A 20,041-nucleotide genomic window follows, 5' to 3' on the forward strand; every position below is an offset into this window, starting at 1 on the left:
TGAGATAACAGGGATTGTGGTCAGAAGTGGATAAAGGTTTTCTATTAAAAGTCAAGTTATAAGTACACTAAGCTTTGCAGATGACATGGTTTCTATCATAACTGTTCTTGTGATGAAGCTGCCATAGACAAATGGGAGTGAGGTGTTATGAATACCATCTAATAAAGTTTGTTCATAGACACCGACATTTGTATTTCATGCAATTATCATGTGCCATGAAAAATTCTTTCCTTCCATCATTTGAAAACATAAGATCCATCACTGTCTTCTAGGCTTTACGAACACGTGTGGATACTAGATGTTTAGCTCATGAGCAATAGTGTGTAAAATCCTAGTGATGTAAAGGTGTTTGGGATGGTAGTGGTGGTGATTATTGTAGGCTGGGGTTCTAGGGATGGTGATAGTAGGTGAGAGTGGTGATGGTAGTATCCCAGTGGGGGGGATAATGATAATAGCATTGATTCCATGGTGATTGCAAAGTTACTAAGCAGTGATGGTGGTATATGGGTAGCATCCCTGGAGGTGGAGTTAGAGGTGGTCCTGGCAGTGCTACTGAGGCTGGTGGTCATATTGATACTGCTTGTGACAGTGGTAGTAATGGTGATGGTGGTGTTGGCACTTCTCATGCTAGTGATAAATTATGCCAGTGGCGGTAGTGAGGGTGCTGGAGATGGATTGATTGGCATGTGGTTCTGCTGGTGATAAAGAAACCTCCTCTTACCATGCCTCCCTTACAAAACGTCATGCTGATGGAACTGTTAATTATTCTGATTTTGTCTGTTCATATTGAAATATCACCCTGAGGCCCGCACATTCGCATAGTTATGTGCTTACACAATTTTAAGTTGCTTAAGGAGATGGAAGAAATATAGAGAATTACAAAGCTAGGGGAGTTAGAAAGACTTTTAAAGGTGGCAATGGCCCAAATATATCATGTGTCCTTATTTCAGAATCCCATCATAACTGCTAGATTTCTCTGACCATTGATAAATCAGGTTAAGAATGAATAGAGTCAGCTGGGCGGTGGTGGCACATGGGAGGCAGAGGCAGGCGTACCTCTGTGAGTTCAAGGACAGCCTGGTCTATAGAGGGATTTTCAGGACAAATTCCAAATCTACAAAGACACAGCTAACCACTGAACTGACCCCCTGGAACCCAATGACAGAGATTGAGGAGTAATGAGCAAAGAGGTCAAGACCGTGCTGGTGAAACCCACAAAGACAGTTGACTGGACAAGGGGGAGCTCTTGAACCGCAGACTGATGGCTGAGAGGCCAACAGGAGACTGATCCAGACTCCATGTATACAGTGCCAGTGAAGATGCCTCAGAAATCTCTAGGGCCTTGGGTAGTAGATTAATGTTCACCATGTCATACAAATGAACTTTGGGAGCCCATTCCACATGGAAGGATGCTCTCTCAGCCTGGACACATGGAGAAGGGCCTAGGTCCTGCCTTGGATGAAATGACAGACTCTGGAGATCCCCCCAAGGAGGGCCTCACCCTCCCTGGGGAATGATGTGGGGATTGGGCTGGGGGGGGTGGCTGGTGGAGGGGCAAGGAAGGAGGGGTGGGAAAGGGAGCTGGGATTGACATTTTGAGGCATGCATGTTTCTAATTTAAATAAAAACATTTAAAAACCCAAACCAAAACAAACACAAAAAAGAGAATAGAGTCAGCCCCAGTGGTGCTATGTGGGGCCTTCACTCTCTAGCAGAAGTCTGGGTTCACCTATGAGCAGGAAGTACCAGGCCACATTGTCTGTGTTACTTGCAGGACAAGATGCTGTTCAGATGTTGACCCTGATGCTTCATTAACTGTCGCCCCTGCTGATCACAGACTTTTCCATGAGTTTGTACTACAGACAATTTTTAATAATAATAGCACTAATAGTAATAATAATTGACATAGCTCTGAATACTTCATTGACAATCCCCACTGCCAAATCCCAGGCTTTCCCATGTATTTGTACTAAAAGTAAAATTTCTTTTTTTAATTTTCTTTTTTATTAATGATTTATTATTATTTATTGTTATTGCTATCATTTTACATCCTGACCAAAGTTTCCCCTCCCTCTTTTTCCCCAGTCTCTCATTCCACCTCCCCTCTGTCCTGGCCCCATCAACTCCTCCTCTGTTTTCTATTCAGAAAAGAGCAGGCTTCCAGTGGTTATCACCCAAACATGGCATATCAAGATGCAGTAAAAACTAGGCACCTCCCCTCATATTAAGGCTGGACAATGATTGTTGAATAAAGATTTGCATTTTTTCAGCATGGGTATCGTCTGCTTAGCAGGAGGGAGCTGGCTATTTACACACAAGACTTCTAGCAGTGCTGGGGTTCAGGAGCAACTGGCACCTGATGTCCTTTGAGTACTTTGCCTAATTGAGCTGCATGAGAAGGGATTAAAGATGTTAGGAGCCATCCCCACCCATTACACACCTAGGGCCCTGGCTCAGCTAACTGCAGTTACTCGAATGCCCGCCCCTCCCCCCCAGTTTCCTGGGGCTGTTTTTACCTTCAGCTTCTGCTTGGGAAGCTGCCTTATCTGCAAGAATCTAGCTCCATAGACTAAAGTCACCTGGCACTTATGGTGTCTGGGTTTTCTGTTTCCCATTGAGTCCATGCCTGATAGGGATGATTTAGTCCTGCCAATATTTCAGAGACATACTCCTCTCCAACTGAGTATGAGGTCTGTCACCTGTGTTCCATGCCATTCCTTCATCCCAAAGGTATGGCACATTGCAATATTGTGTCCTTTTAAAGATAACTTCATTCTAACTGTATGCCTACCAAAGGAAAGAATTGTTTTGTCAGTCACTCACCAGAAGACTGAGATTATAATTAACTCGATGTCCGAGGATTTAGTGACAATAATTAGCATAACCCCCAAATGAAAGCTACAACCAAACCCAACCGGTACATACAAAGGAAGACTATTCAGCTATAAAAGGAATAAAGGGCTATAGAAAGGTCCACAAAAGCAACATGCTAAAGGGAAGAAGCCTGTCACAAAAGGTTTGTATGATTCTGTGGGTGTGAAATGTCAATTATAAGCAAATCCAGAGACAGAGAAAAAGAGTAGTAGTGTCCAGGGGCTGGAGAAAGGGAGTGGGAGAGCCTGTTGGGTGTGGTGTGCAGGGAATGCTTTAAAATTAGTGGGGAGAGTTGTACAGCTCATAAGTCCATGCCTACACTCAGCATTGCACTTTAAAAGTTAGCTAAGTTTTGAGCCTTGCAGTGGTGGCGCACGCCCTTAATCTCAGCACTTGGGAGGCAGAGGCAGGCGGATCTCTGTGACTTCGAGACCAGCCTGGTCTACCATAGCTAGTTCCAGGTCAGCCTCCAAAGCCACAGAGAAACCCTGTCTCGAAAAAATAAATAAATAAATAAAACAAAAATTAGCTAAGTTTTAAGACTCATGAATTCTATCTCAACAGAGCTAATTCTTTGAAAAGAATGAGAACTAGGGATGCAACTCTGGAGAGTAGAACAGTCCAGAATCCCTGGCACAACCGACAAAAGATGAATGAAATTATTAACTGTGTTAGTTTATTGTTTTGTTCCTGTAATGAAGTCCTGAGGCAGTCTATGAGAAGAAGTCAAACAGCATGTCACAGATTCTTTCAAGAGCCACTTTTGGCCATATCACCTCACGATGGGGTGCAATAGTGGCAGAGGAAGTGAGGGGATGAGGGTTGGGGTGACCACTAAAACTAGAATGTTGATGAGTCTGGCTCAACTTTTATATCCCCTGTCCTCCCTTCCATTCTGTTCTCTTTTCTGTCCTCCCTCCTTCCTCCCCCAGGTTCCCTCTCTTACAAGCACCTTCATACGTACCCAGGGTGCTCTGACTTGACCTAAAGACCAGGGGTCTAACCTGGTCTGAGTAATCCCAAGAGGGGGGGTCTTCAGAACAGTGAGGAGACCACACCTTGGCATCATGTGTACCTGCGTTGGTTCCAGTCCCATCTGTCCCCCTTGCTGGCCAGAGAATCTTTTCTTTCTGCATTTAGATCAACAACTGTTCTGTTTAGGTCCTTGTAGTAGAAACTAAAAGACACCGACAGGGCCACAGTGAGGCTACACCCCAAGGATGCCCAGGGGCATTCATTATTTTAGCATTCAGTGAGCTGTGTTTGCTCATGTGCCTTAAGGCCAGGAGAAAACCGTTGCCCAACCCTTTGGGAGAGAGTGCATCTTTCAGAGCAGGCTTAATTATTCCACCTTCGGAGGCTGCTTTGTGGAACCAGAATACCAATTTATCAATTAGTGATGAGGAACTATTCTCTTGAGGACAAAGGGCACAAAGACTGTGTGACCCCTAAACACCCTTTTCCTGTAATCAACATTTTATGAATTTGCAGAGAAAATTAACCATCTTGCAGACCTGGTTTGGATTTTTGTGGTAAGATGCCAACACATTCTTCTCTCCCCTGGCAGACCAGTTTTCTTGCTTCTGTTGAAACTTCTGTGAGGGGCTTCTGCTTGGATATCTCAAAGTGACCACTTCATCAAGCCCTGACCATAGAATTCCAGTTGTTTGCTGATATCTATACACATATTGGCTATACAGAACTTGTGGTTATGCCACTCAGGCTTGTAGGACAGTAGTCTAGTGCCTGGGGCTTGTTCTCGAAGAAGCAAGCTCTGTGTGCAGCTCTAGTTTCTTTCTTTTCTTCCTTCTTTCTCTCTCTCTTTCTTTCTTTCTTCCTTCCTTCCTTTCTTTCTTCCTTCCATCCTTCTTTCTTTCTCTTTTCTTCCTTCTTTCTTTAAATTAATTAATCAATTAATTTATTTTACATCTTGACCACAGCCTCTCCTCTCACTCCCCCACCACCTCAACCCCCTTCTCCTTTCTTTCTGTAATCACTCAGAAAGAGGCGGGCCTCCCATGGTCTTCCACAAAGCGTGGTATATTAAGCTGTCATAACACTAAGCACCACCCACTGTATTCAGCCTGGGCAAGGCAATCCAGCATGAGGAGTAAGTTCCTAAGAGCCAGTCAAAGCACCGGGACAACTCCTGCTCCCATTGCTGGGTATCCCACCTGTAGACCAAGCTACACTACTGTCACATACACGTAAGGGCCTAGGTTGGTCTCATGCAGGTTCCCTGGTTATTGGCTCAGACTCTGTAAGTTTCCATGAGGCAGGCTAGCTGCTTCTATGGGTTTTCTTCTGATGTTCCTTACCCTCCCTCCCTACCCTGTTTCCTACAATCCCTCCTCCCTCTCCTCAGCAAGACTCCAGGAACAGGCCCAGTGTTTGGCCATGGGTTTCTGAATCTGCCTTTATCAGTTGCTGGATGAAGGCTCTCTGATGACAACCAGAGTAGTCACCAATCTGATCACAGGGAATGGCCAGTTCAGGCTACGCATCCACTACAGCTCTGGTGTGTGTTGCAAAACACCACAGTATTTTTAAAGAAAAGTGATAAACTAAAATTAAAAATACTTTTTTAAAAAAGTTAATTTCTGTTTGCATTTCTGGCCCAAGATAGAGGAGACACATTTTTCTGTCAGTTGTAAAGTGACACAAAGTACCCATCATGTGGCATGGTACAGTGTATGTAAGTGTGAGTTCGTGTGAGAATGTGTGGATTTGTACTTGAGTGCACAGTATGTTAGAGAATGTGTTTGCGTGAGGTGTATGCGTGAGAGGGTAAGTCAGCGTGAGTGTGTGTTTGTGTGTATATCACTGTGTGAGTGAGTATGTGAGTGTATTAGAGAATATGTGATATGTGCACGCAGGAATGTGTGAGATTGTAAAAGGATATAGAGTATGTACGCATGAGAATGTGGAGAGCTCAGTGAGTTTGAGTGAATGAATGAATATGTGTGAATACGTGTGAATACGTGTGAATACATGTGAATACGTGTGAATATGTGTGAATGAGGGTATGTGACTGAGACTGAATGTAAGTAAGAGATATGTGTATTTGAGGGCGTTAATGTGAATGTGTGTGACAGTGTGAGTGTGCCTGTGCAGATATGTGTGTTTGAATAATTTTGAGAGAGAGAGAGAGAGAATGTGTATTCAATCTAGCAATGTTCTACTCCTAATTCCCTCCCTAAAATCCCTTTATACTCTCCCTATTCCACCCCATAATGTCTCATATTGGGGACAAATCTTAATGTGGGTTCCAGAAAAGGCAAAAGATATTTAAACCTCAGCACCCTGAGCCAGTAACTTAGAAGGGTCTGGAGAAGCAAGGAAAAGAGAAACTGAGTCATCCAAGAAACTGATCTTTGGGGAGCGGGGGCTCAGGTCCCTAGAAGGTCAGTGGGAGAGGATAGGACCCTGGCCTCAGCATCACCATAGCCTAGAGATACTGGTGTTGGCCACTGATCCCTTGGCTAAACGAAACTGCAGGAGACACCTTGAAACACTGCCGGCCTGACCTGGCCAGTGCCATCAGTTCCTATGCTGCAGTGGAGGCCTGGGTAAGGAGAGGCTCCCATTGGGTCAGCTCTTCTGGGGTGTGTGAACTTGCCATCATGACCTCATCTTTCCTTGTCTAAGGGTCTAATCGGAAACCAGAGACTGCACTCTCCCTTCCTTTCCTCTCTCATTACACACCGAGGAAGATCTGGGTCTGGGATGTAAATCCTGGAGATAACAGATTGGTGCTCCTGCCCCCACCTCCCCTTTTCCTCTTCCTATCCTGTGTGAAGTCCGGCTGTCCTGGCCCTTTTCCTGTCTGTTCCCTGCCTCAGGGCCCTAAACATATGGCATGGATCATGCCCTTCTCTTTGTGACCCAACTAACTCCACCCCACCCTTCAGGTCTTTCCTTACATGCAAGATCTGGATCCTCAAACTAGGTTACTGCCCATCTGCTTCTTCCTAGCAGGCACATTTCACCTTGTCCCTAGCTCTCACCACACCCCAGCGCTTGGGCTAATGTCTTTCTCCTATGCTGTGAGCAGCACCCAACCAGGGTGTCCACAACCCCTCATCCAGAATGTTCCCTCAGCTGGTGCCACTGGATGTTTGTCAAGTGAATGCACGATTGTGCCTGCTCTGTCCTTGCCACGTGCCGATGGTTTGATGCAGGGCACTTTCCCGTCCTTTCTTCCTTCCTCCCTCCCTTCCTTCCTTCCTTCCTTCCTTCCTCCCTTCCTCCCTTCCTCCCTTCCTCCCTCCCTTCCTTCCCTTTTTCCTTCACCTGCTTCTGATGGATAATCTGGATTCCCCATTTTGACTTTTTCCTGGTGAATTTGTCCTGGTACTTGAGTTCAGCTGTGCTGTGAGGAAATGACTGGGTCCCTCTGAAACCCATTGTCCTCAAAGACTGGCTTGCACCAAGAGATGATTCCTATTTGCAGGTTGGTGACCTCAGTTCAGCTATAGAAAGCTTCTAAATCAGCACTTGCATGATCTTCAGATATCATCAACCTTAAATAAACCAGAAATTTTATGGTGCTGTGTTGGAATGTGGTTCACTCCCCAAAGGTTCATGCTCAGAGCCCTTGCGAAGGTCCTTTTATGGAGATACTGAGGTGCCAGTACAGTCAGCCTAGAGGAAGGTTTTAGGTCCCTGGGGTGCTGCCCTTATGAGCAGATCAATGCTGTTTCTTGGGAATGGGTGAAGACTGGACGAGTTCTCTCAAAAGCATATTTTAAAGCCCGGCCATCCTGTGTGCTTGCCCCTTCCATGACTTTTTGCTTTCACTAAGAGACCTGACTCTATGATATTTGAGCCCTTCAGACACCAAAGTCACGAGCTACACAAGCCTCTTTTTACAAGCTATCCAACCTCAAGTGTTTTACTCTAGTAACACGACCAGACTAAGATGAATGGAATCACCTCCTTTCCTAATCGAGCTCATAGTGGCTTGGTGTTCTCTGATGGCATCTGTGCCAACACCTTGTTGAAGAAAATCAAACTGCAGCTCTTGTTGCCAAAGGCAAGTGCTAGGTGGGAGATTGCTTGTTCTAGGAGATCGTTTACTGATATAATTCCTGCTAAGAAATGCAGAACCTCTGGCTAAATAGCTTCTTTGTAAATGAAAGTTTTATTTATGAATCGAGAGAGACCACTAGATTTCACAGTCTAGTCTGAGATAGGTAATCTATTGCACAGCTCTGTGGGCCACTTATTGAACAAGAGGCTTTTCTTCATCAAATAAGAGTAATGCTCCGTTTTCCTCAGTAAAGTTCTTGGCACTCTTACTCTAAGATCCATTGTTGGCTATCACTAACAAAATACTTCTTATTACTCTTCAAGCACTTATGGAGCAAGGTGAAGGATGTAGGGACTGGTCATTGGAAGTGTAAAGGTAGCTGAAACAGTGGCTCTGACTAGGGAGCCACGTCACATAGTAAGCACATTGTGATAGCTTGAGTGGGACACTATGAGACCCTTGCTGCTTGGCTCTCTTTTGAGAGAAAGTGGTGTCTGAGGTGGATCACATGGAAATTACTGGGCAGAAAGAAATGGCATGGAAATTCCTGGATGTCAGATGAAGACAGGGCGGTAGATCCCCCTAGGGAATCTCTCATACTCAAAAGACCACTTTAAAAACAGATACATGCTTCAGGAAGAGTAAGCAGTGGGCATTCTGAATCTCAGTCCATGAGGCAGAAATGGAGGGAGATAAAGTTTAATTTGGGGTCTTGAAATGTGATCAGCATTCAAGAGAGTCTCCCAGAAGACCATATGGCAGCAGAACATTACACCCACAGCCCTCAAGAGAGAGATGGTTGGTTTGATTGCCCATGACCTCAAATATCATTATTCATGTATTTTTAAATGTATTAACATGAAGTAACTCCCCCAACACACACACACACACACACACACACACACCACACACACACAGAAGGAGAGAGGGAGAGAGAGAGAGAGAGAGAGAGAGAGAGAGAGAGAGAGAGAGAGAGAGAGAGAGAGAGAGAGAGAGAGAGAGACCTATCTGATACAGGACAGTAACAGGAACATCCCAGTACCATGTTTCTGATTTGTAAATAAAACTTTTGACCAGCTGGATAGAGTGAGCTGAGTCTCAGTGGCATCACCAGGACAAGGACCAGACCTGGTCTCTGAATGGCATCCAGGGGATGAAGCACAGAAAATGACTTTTTGAAGTTGGAAACAGGAGGAGATGTAAGTGGTAAGTCTAGACTAACAGCAATAGAAGCATTGAGAATAAATGACAAATAAGCCACAAAGAGAACAAGCAAAGGAGGGAATGGAGGGGACATGAACTCTGCCTCTACACACTCAGGTGTGTTCTGTTGCCCTTTGTTTCCTTTTATTTTGGTGGGTTTCTAAGGAAGGAAATTCATAATAGGTTTCCTATGATTCTTCAGAAGTAGTCTCAGATAAACAGTTGTCTTATTAACCTTAGTAGAAACTGGAGTTGGGCTGGCCATTGTTGGTATATGCCTTTAATCCCAGCACTTGGGAGGCAGAGGCAGGCAGATCTCTGTGAGTTCAAAGCCAGCCTGGCCTATAGAGCTCCAAAGCACTACAAAGAAACCCTGTCTCGAAAAACCAAAGAAGAAGAAGAAAAAGATACTGGAGTTGGACAGGCTATGCTTTGAGTTTGTCTTTTATGAACTGAGTCTGTGACTCTGACCCAGTGTCCCATACGTGCCCCCCGCACCAGGAGCCTGCCCATGACAGAGGACTGAAGAGGCTGAACTGAGTCTGAGTCTTGCCTGCAGGTAGTTTTGTCCCCTAGGGAGTAAGAGCAACTGAGGGATTGTTCTTCTGGCATTAACCACAAGGGAGGAGACTGTTTGGTTTGCTTCATCATGACTGTTTTTCACATAGGTGGGACACACAACTCACAGCAGCATTGCTGTGGCTATCTTGGGTCATGTAACATCAAAGGATCTTGTAGGATATGCTATGATTCTGATTTTCTTCGCTGCCCTGAAGTCAGCCAAGCAGTAAAGATGGCATTACTGTGGAGTAGCAGGTCTATGTTTGCATACTTTTCCTAGTACTCATTCCCCACACTGCTCACAGACCCGTAGACTTAAATGGCCTACGTGGTGAGTGCATCTCACTCAAAAGCCTTTGCAATTTGCTAGTTGTTTCCTTATATAGGGACTCAAGGGCCTCCAAGAAGAGATAGGGATGCAGTTTAGTGATATATTCTCTAGGATGGACCAAATTCAGGCTTAAATACTGAAAAACAAACAAGTAAAAGCCCCCCAGAAGACTGCACCCTTCTTCCTCCATGTGCCTTGGTCCTCTCTCTGCTTACCTACCACCACCAGCAGCACTCCCCCTGCCCCTTGGCTTTGGCTTAATGCTGCTTCCTCTGTCTGCAGTGTTCCTTACACACACAGCTTCACTGAGTGGCAAAAGATCTTTATTATAGAAAATTGCAGGCATGCAAGGAACTAGAGAGAATTATAAAGCAGACCACATATCTCATCAACCAATTTCATGAATTCTCAATTCATCACCACTATTATTTCATTGTCAATACTCACTCCTTCTATCTACATTATTTTAAAAGCAGTCCCAGGCATTTTAGCTATTAATAATATCTATTTGTAGACTACATCTTGGGGCTGGAGAGATGGCTCAGAGGTTTTTACTGTTCTTATGGAAGATCCATGTACAGCTTTAAACACATGAGTCAACCAGCTTACAGCTCCCTGCAACTCCAAGACTAGGTGACTGGTTTTGCTCTTCTGGCTTCTGGGACACATGAATTCTCATTCATATGCATAAACACACACAATTAAATAAGACATTTTTCAAAAATGCATGGGACCTGAAGTGTTTCAGATTTCACATTTCTCTACTTTTTATTTTGTAAAAAAATGTATACAATATCCTGAATGTATACTTGATAATTTCACACTTGTATACCATACATTTTGTTCAGATTCAGATCCATGGCTCTCTCTTGCTTCCCTTCTTCCCTCCCTCATTCATTTTTGGACCCCTTCTTCTTTCTAGCTAATCTCGCTCCTACTTTCATGTCTTGTTCTGGGAGCAAGAGAGGTGGTTTTCCACAGGGAAGAGCACACCAATTTGTTGTCTAGTGCCAAATGTTCATCCCTGAAAGCATCCATACATGTAGCATTATATAATCAAGCAGGTTATATTTATATTATATAATATAAGACTATTTACATAAATATTATTTATATAAATATTTCTATAAAATTGTTTCTGTAATATAACATAGATTTATATTATGCATGCTGTAATAACTAATGAAAAGGAGAGGCCATGAGTTTGAAGGGGAGTGGGGAGGAGTATATGGGAGGGCTTGGAGGGAGGAAATGTAAGGAGAAAATATTGTAGTTCTGTTATAATCTCAAAATAAAACAATAAAAAAGAGAGTAAAAAACCAACTATAAAATCCAGCAACTAGTCACACTACTATAGAATAGTGTAAGCTCCCCCCCAACCCCCTGTCACTACTTACTGCCTGCTTCATCTAGCCTTAAAACTTCATGTGCAGACTGAGATGCAGAGATCATAAGAATGTAGGTGTGATTCAAAAGGTATGTATCTGCTGCAATTTCTGCTATGCATGTGTCCTCTGTGCAGATGTGTGGAACAGGGGATGGACCCAGGAACCGATGTGTACTAAGTATGTGCTGTCTCCCTGAGCTATACCTCATCTCTTTTATATTTCTAACCAACTCCCAGGCTTCACTGAATCTTTTGCATGTCAGCAACACTTTAAGCAACAGGGACTGTGAAAGAAATGGAGCCATATCTGCCTCTAAGAACCTTAATATTGAACCCACCTCTAATGCATGGCCAACTCAGGGAGACAATACTAGGGCTTATTCTAATTGCATAATTCTGAAGACAGTTTACTTCAACATACAGTCTCTGACTGCTGGCTCCATACCTTGTGCAAGAAAGGGAAAATATGCCACTGATTCTTTGGTTGTAACTTTCCTTCTGGTAGAAGGATGCTGACCTCAGCAGTTGTCAAATTGGCACAGAAGAATGCAATGGGAATCATAAGGGGAAAAGTCAAGAAGAGGTGCTGGACTCTCCCCAGCCAAGGGAAATGTTTCTTCTGGTTGTCCAAGAGCGTACAATTCAATGGGTGAGGCGGAAAGGCTGTATCTGCACAAATGCAATCAGTGTCTGCTAGCAAGGTATTTACAAAGTCTGGGTAGATGGGACTCAGGCTGAGAAGCTAGGTCTTCGAGTTTTCTGTAGGCTTGCTAGTACACCCACTAGACCACAATGATACAAGGGACTCAGTTAGGAGAGCAGGCCAGGGCCTACTCTGTAGGAGAAAGACTGGACCAGAAATATCCCAGAAGTACATTGTGATAAAGTTGGTCCTCAAACATGTTACCCTTGGTGTGTTACAGTCACCCCTAAATAATCTCTCTTCAAGTAGTTTAATTGAAGATTTTAGATCTCAAATGGTAATAACATCTCCAGAGATAGACATGTCAAAACTGCATAAGCAGAGGAGATGGTGCATTGTGACCCCTCTCTAAACTGCACATGGTTTCACATTAATAATTCTTACTATCTTTCAGTGCTTGTGCTGTAGTTTGACCTCGCTATTTGAATCTGATCTCAGAATTTTCAATTAGATACAAAGGTCCTCTCCACCACTCTTCCTTTCTTCAGAGTGTAATTTTAGATTTCTGTAGTTACCACCACATACAATAAAAAGTCTACAATTAGAAAATACGTAGATGTCACAGAAAATGTTAGTGCTAGAGGAACCTGAGATGAAGCTTTTGTGTGTATATCCATGTTCGTGTGTTTATCTCCATATGTCTGCTTATATATGTGAAGGTCTTCCTTGATCATCCTCCACCTTAGTTTTTTTGAGACAAGGTCTCTCACTAAAGCTGAAGCTTGCTGATTCAGTGTGACTGGCTGGCCAGCGAGCTCCAGGGATCCTCCTCTCTCTGCCCCCACAGTATTGGAATTAGAGGTATTGTACCACGACAGTTAGCATTTTTTCTTTTATATGAGTTCTTGGGATTGAACTCGGGTCCTCATACTTTCACAGCAATCTCTTTTCTATTTATGCCATCTCCTCAGCCCACACAAAACACTAGTATTTATATAATTGCTATTAACATTCAATCTGAGAAAATGTTAGAATTACATTTCCTTGAACTTTAAGCTCTGGTCTTCCTTTGTCTCCCTCCTTCCTCCTTCCCTTTCTTTCTACATTGTGCAAGCCCAGGTAAAATGATCTAAGGGCAAACAATTTGGAGTCAGTCATCATTTATGAGTGAAGTGTTCATCCTACTAGGTACACAAGAATGCACTGGTAGGTTTACTACATATGCCCTCAGTGTGGAACATTGTAGTGGCATGGTCTTCCTGTCATTATTTTTTTTGGTCTGTGCAGAGTGTAGTTTTAAACTGTCTTCCCTTGGAGTGTTCTCCTGCTTGAATGAATGGTTGTATACTTGGAATAGTCAATCCCCACTACAGACATGCAATTACATTTCTCTGTAGACCATTGGGATGCTAATGTGATTGAGTTTCTCAGAGTTTCAGGATGTCTGTTGTTTGACAGAGGCTTCTGTAGGGCTGCAGTAGATCCACTTCCTGCAGTTTCTCCCATTTGGAAGCAAAAGATTTCATAGGGATGCAGGTAATCGATTTCTGGCTTAATCTGGATGGCACACTAATGGACCCTTTTTAAAATTCACAGAATGGGATGGACTGTATTTATCTGACTCCATAGCTACTATGCATGTCAGATGGCTGGTAAACTCTGACGCAATGTAGATCTGTGTTATGAGCTTTGCATAATTTTTACCTTCTCTGTTTCCTGCTCCTCCAGGGAAATGGGTCCTCTGGGGCTCGTGTGACCAGTGAGTACAGCCTGCTAGCCTGACACCCAGCAGGAGGGAGTCTACCATGGATGGCATCATTGAGCAGAAGAGTGTTCTGGTACACAGTAAGATCAGTGATGCTGGCAAAAGAAATGGCTTAATTAACACCAGAAACTTCATGGCTGAGAGCAGGGATGGTCTGGTGTCTGTTTACCCAGCTCCTCAGTACCAGAGCCATAGGCTGGTGGCCAGTGCAGCACCAAGCAGCCTGGAAGGAGGCAGAAGTGAGCCAGTGCAGCAGCTGCTGGACCCAAACACACTGCAGCAGTCCGTGGAGTCCCACTATCGTCCCAACATCATCCTCTACTCAGATGGTGTGCTCCGCTCCTGGGGGGATGGCATGGCCACTGACTGCTGTGAGACCACCTTCATTGAGGACCGGTCACCCACCAAAGACAGCCTGGAGTACCCTGATGGGAAGTTCATCGACCTCTCAGCTGATGACATCAAGATCCACACCCTGTCCTATGATGTGGAGGAAGAAGAAGAGTTACAGGAGCTGGAGGTCAGAGGATGTGCTTGTTGGAGACCTTCTGGGATGGGGGCAATGGGATTTGAGGGATACTTGTGAGTGCTCAGCAAAAGCCAGGGAGTGACATTGTCATGCAGAAATACAGAAGGTGTTCTTGAGCATTTGTGAGGGATGGAAGGAATGGAAAAAGACTGGGAGATGTTCAGTGATTCTGGCTGAAGGTGACATCTAGTATTAGCCCTGTAGGTGGGGCTACAGACACCAACACTGGATGCCAGGGCAGTTGGGGATACTGCCACTAAACAACCTACAAGAAAGAGGGCTACATGAGTCTAGAGACATATGGTGTGAGAACAATTGCTGTCATAGTGGGTCCCTTGGTTTGATACCTGAAGTTTCTACTAGTTCTTGGGAGTCCTGCTATGTCAAAACTCCGAAGCAGAAACAATAGAAATTTAAAGGGGGAGATAAGGGAATTAAACCTGGGATTTCTCAAATCCTGGGAAAGCATTGGTCCACTGAACTATGTTTCTGAATCCAACATGCCTTACCTCCTTAGTAGTTAAGACAAGTGAAGGGCATTTGAATTACACACAGAGAGACACACAACCAGGACTCGGTGAGATAGGGCACAGTGAGTGTCAGTGCCAGCCTTGTGATGGGGGAGTCACTGAGAGGCCACCAGAGAACAGAGGGTGTTCTGCTGGGCCTTAAGTACAGTGCTCAGGAAGGGAGCCTGTCAGGGTCACCGCCAGGTCTCTGAGTAGCCCCCTCCATAAGCAGAGGCATTTATGCCATCTTATGACACTGGTGAGAAGAGAAAGACATGAGGCCAGCCAGAGCCTGAAGGAAGCTAGATGCTGGGCACTTTGGCTTCCATGATAATGCCCGTGGTAACTATCTGCTGTTTTCCAAAGCCTCGGTGTTTGGCCAAGAGGAAGTATCTGAATCTGCCTGTTGTGTATGAACCAGCGAAGCAAGCACCACGCGTGCAGAGAGAATTGGACACAGAAATTCTGATAAAGGAGTGTCTTGTTGGCTCTGAAAACAGTCCTCAAAGAGAATGTAGATCTGACATTGTGATTTGAGTGGGAAGCTGTCAGAGATCATTATAGAATAAGTGGAACCCTATCCTGTATCTTGAGAACAGATATATGGAGGCTTGAGGGGTTATTGTGAGAGAATCCCAGCCCTAGGAAATGTGGTAAGCACAGAAACAGCTGACCCGGAATAGAACTAAGTAGAAGTGCTAAGGCCGGTGGGGGCATGGGGAGTATGGAGGAAGCCCGCCTGACCAGCAAGAAGGGTCCTACCACTGAGAACCTCATCATCTAATGGAGGCTGAACTCAGGAAAGTCACACACTAAGCCATAAGACGGAAGGGCAGGTTGACAAGCTGGAGCTTCCAGGGAGTTTAAACTCATCTGTACCTTTCATGTCTCTTGGCTTCTCTGCTGTGCCACATCCTGTGGGCCAACCTGCTAGATTCCAGTTTAAAAAGTGTGGAATAATGGAGAATCAGAACCTTCTAGTGTTTAATTCACAAAACAGCACAGACAGAGTAGGACACCACATGGAGGAACTGAGGCCTATAGGCTGCGGGCTTTGATGTCTGCCTTTGGCTGTAGTAGACAACCTTGGAAGATTTCAGGCAGGAAGGCTGTGACAATGTGATGGATAGTTTTGTGTCAGCTTGACACAAGCTGAAGTCATCTAAGAGGAGGGAACCTCAATTAAGAAAATCCCGCCTTAAGATCAGGCTGTATGCAGGCCTGTAAGGTACTTTTTTTTTTTGGTTTTTCGATACAGGGTTTCTCTGTGGCTTTGGAGGCTGTCCTGGAGCTCAACTTTGTAGACCAGGCTGGCCTCGAACTCACAGAGATCCGCCTGCCTCTGCCTCCCGAGTGCTGGGATTAAAGGCGTGCGCCACCAACGCCCGGCTTGTAAGGTACTTTTAAAGTTAGTGATTGGTGGGGGAGGGCACAGCTCATTGTGGGTGGTGCTAATCCTGGGCGTGTGTTCCAGAGTTCCATAAGAAGGTTGGCTAAGCAACCATGAGGAACAAACCAATAAGCAGCATCCACCATGGCCTCTGCATCAGCTCTGCCTTCAGGTTCTAGCCCTGCTTGACTTCTTGGCCGCACTATTATAAATTTTTTTGATTCTTGTAAATTTCATATCATACATCCCAAACCCACTCATCTTCCCAACCCCTCAACAAAACAAAACAAAAATCTCGGTGCGGAAGCTGTACTGTGGCCCAGTGAGTCACAAGAGATACCCCTTTGTCCATACATCTTTGCTTGGAAGTGTTCTTTGCAATGTTCATTAGTTTGGCCTCTGCCTTCTGCTATCCCATTGATACTGGGTCCTCACTGGGACTCCTCCTGGATATCCTGTTGTTGTCCTGTGTCATGGAGATCCTGGAGCTTTGGATCTGCAGATCTGTCCCCTTCACATACTCCAGCCGTTCATAGATGAGGTGGATGCTGGGGTGGGCTAACTCATAGCCCTGGTTCTGAGCCTGGGTGGTAGCTGGATTGGTCAGCCCACCAGCTCTCCCGCATAGTCACCACCAGGGCGAGCTCTCCAGCACTGCCCCAGCAAGGAGCAGGGCCAGTTCTGCTCTCACACCTTCAGGCCTGGCTCTCCAGCCCTCACACCACCAGGGCCAGCTCTACTGTCTTGCCCAGGCGAGCTGTATAGACTGCTCTCTGGACTGCTGCAGTTGGTAGGGACAGAGCCAGCTCTTCCATTCCCACGCCCTGGAAGCTGGCTCTCCCACCTGCCGAGGATGGCAAGGTGTTTTCCCCCACCCATGCCACCACGGCATATGAGAGAAGGGGCAGCTGTGTTGCTCTCCTGTTCTCTTGTGCACAGGACTGGTTCACCTGTACTCACACTGAAGGGTCAGCTCTAGTGTGCTCCTCAGGTGAGGTACAAGGCCTGGCCCCTGTATGCTGCAGTCAGGGACGGGCAGAACCAGGTCTCCAGCTCTTCCTTCTGAGGCAGGTGGTGAGGGGTGTGGGGGGAGGGAATCCTTCCCTCCCTCATGTTACCACATGGGGGACAAGGGGGCTGGGATCGGCTCTCCTGCTCTTAAGCCCTCTGGGCAGGCTCATCTACACCCCCCCACCTCCGCACCCCCATCCACCACCCCCACCAAGAGGATCAGCTCTATTGTGCTGCCCTGATGAGGTCCAGTACCAACTCTCCTATTCTCCTGACCCCACGGCCAGGTCTCCCACCCACCCCAGGCTGGGGGAGTCTTCTCTCCCTCACCCACTCTCCCGTATGGCAGATGAGGGGTGGGACCAGGTCTCCCACAAACTTTTGTGGGGGTTGATCAGCTGTGCTCCCCCCCCATCAACAGGGTCAGCTCCACTGTGCTACCAAGGTGAGGTGCAGAGCCTGCTCTTCTGAGTGCTGCAGCAAAGTGGAAGTGGGCTCTCCTACCCTAGTGACCCCCGGGGACCAGCTTTTCCCACCCGCCGCAGGTGGCAAGGGACAAGGGACAAGATGAGCATCTACCTCTCCCTTGCCCACACCACCACATGAGGGCCAGTTCACCCGTACCCACGCCATCAGGGACAACTCTCCTGTGCTGCCCAGGCGAGGTGCAGGACCTGCTGTCCCCGGGGCTGCAGTTGGCGAGGAACAGGATCAATTCTCCTCAGTGCTGCAGCCACCCTCACTGCTTTTGATAAGGAAGAGTTATATGGAAGTGTGCGTGAAATAAACCCTTTCCACGGCAAGTTCCTTTGGTCGTAGTGTTTCCACACAGCAATATTAATCCTAACTAAAACAGACACGATGTGTTTGGGGAAACTGCTCTAGCTACAGAGTGGAAAGATGATGTGGGAGAGATGTAGGGAGACAGAAGGAGGAGACAACAAGCTGGAGGTGCAGAGCCCTGTTTTCACAAGTGATGGAGAGGAAATCAGGACAGCATCAGCAATGGAAAAGACACTTCAAAGTGAAATTTGTCGTTGATTGGTGATAGGGAGGGGCCCGCAGAGCATGCGCAGCTCTGGTAAGGGGTTTTGGAAAATCAACTCCAAGGTACACTATGTCCTTGTAATTATGGAGTGGGATTCTGGCTAGATTGAAACGGTAAAATAAATTTCTGACTGTCTCCATCATCCTTTTCCCTTTTATGTGTGTACCATTTCCTCTTCCCTCTTGACACAGTCATACGCATTCCTTGACTAATCACGTGGGTATCGAGACCGCTGAGAGCTGAACAGGTGATTGTGCATCTTCTTAGGCCTAAGACAACTCTTCTGAGAAAGGCCTAAGAATTTTCTTCCTTCCTAACACTTGTGTAGGCATCTGATTGAGCTTGCAGCTAACCGACCAATATTTAAATGCAGTTTGTATTGATTAGTGCTATGTCTGGATCTACATTTTTGGCAATCCATTACCAGCTGGGCTCCATTTTATTGCACGTTTTTTTCATGCAATGACCTCAGCTTGTTATTTTTGTTGTTTTGCAACGTTGCAAAGGTCTGGCATCTATCCAGAAGCAATCTCTTGTGTTAAAAACTAGGAGGTGGTGTTAAGAGGGGCAGAGTTTCCTATCCTGGTAAGTACAGGGCTTTGATGGGTAGCACAAGGGCCTGAGGAAATGAGCTGTCCCACTCAAATGCTTCCCTCTGCCCTAGTTGTGGCGTTGACAACCATGAGAAACAATCCTTCTAAGAATCATGTAACTGGAATATTTAGTTGTGATGATGGGGTTACCATGTTCATATTTGAGAGTGGCCTTTCACTACTTGATACAGCACATTGGTATTTCTACTTTGGTCAGATGAAGGGTCTTCTAAATAACATTAAAGGAACATCACAGTGCTCAAAATGTTCATTTGGGCATTTAGACCTTCTGGTTAGTCTCTAAGGAGCTTACCTAGACTAAGACATCCCCATACCCCACAGACTCGAGTACAAGAAATCAGGACACAGTATAGACACTCTCAATTCTAAAAAGACATTTAAGACCCCAGAGTGGTTACTGGATCTTTCAAGAAATCTAGGGGAGAAAAAGAAATGTTCTTAAAAGCATTCTTAAGAGTATAGCCGCAATCTGTTGTGGGTGCTTTTTATTACTTTTTTTTTCCTGGGAAAAAAATAAAAACATGCATTAACTGACTTTTGTGGGTTTTGTCTGTTACTTCGTTCTAGGAAGTAACAGACACACACATATTAGATAGCATTTGCTGTGTAACGAATCACTTCAGGACTTGGTGATTTAAAGCTAGCATTTCTCATAAAGCCAACACTGAGTTGAGCTTAGTTAGTGGTTGGTCTACTGGTCCCTCTGGCCTCACTCATTGCTCGTAGTTAGCTGTTGGTTATTTAGCTTGGCATCTATGCTTGTTAATGTTGGATACCTGTTGGCTGCAGTGATGGAGCAACAGGTTAGAATTCTCTCCACTGGGAGACTCCAGGGGACCAAACTAGGCCGTCTGTATGTGGAAGACAATTGTGAAGCTTGAACCAGCTGAGGGATCCCTACAGTAGAACCAGGATATAAACCTGGTACATGAGCTAGCTTGTTGGAGCCCACTCCCCATGGTGGGATGCCACACTCAGCTTTAAAGCATGGGAGAGGGGCCTGGCTCTGTCTCAACCTATTGTGCCAGGCTATGTTGACTTTTCATGGGAGGAGTAGACTGGGGAGTATGTGCTAGGGGGAGGTAAGAAGAGATAGGAGGAGGCAAGGAGAACTGTGGTTGGAATGTAAATGAAATCAAAACTG

At 45.5% G+C, this 20,041-nt stretch overlaps 1 protein-coding gene across 2 annotated transcripts in view; it reads left to right on the top strand.

Annotated features, from left to right (window-relative positions):
- The window catches only part of Syndig1 (synapse differentiation inducing 1), a 157,231-nt gene that overhangs the window by 41,019 nt on the left and 96,171 nt on the right, over positions 1-20,041 (top strand). For both annotated transcript variants that reach the window (XM_005072553.4, XM_013115179.3), the window contains exon 2: positions 13,760-14,316. In XM_005072553.4, the coding sequence (XP_005072610.1) occupies positions 13,837-14,316 (480 nt within the window). In that variant the 5' untranslated portion in view covers positions 13,760-13,836. The remainder of the gene's footprint in view (positions 1-13,759; positions 14,317-20,041) is intronic.

The sequence above is a fragment of the Mesocricetus auratus genome, unplaced genomic scaffold (assembly GCF_017639785.1).
Source record: "Mesocricetus auratus isolate SY011 unplaced genomic scaffold, BCM_Maur_2.0 Super-Scaffold_100004, whole genome shotgun sequence".
Taxonomy (NCBI): Eukaryota; Metazoa; Chordata; class Mammalia; order Rodentia; family Cricetidae; genus Mesocricetus; species Mesocricetus auratus.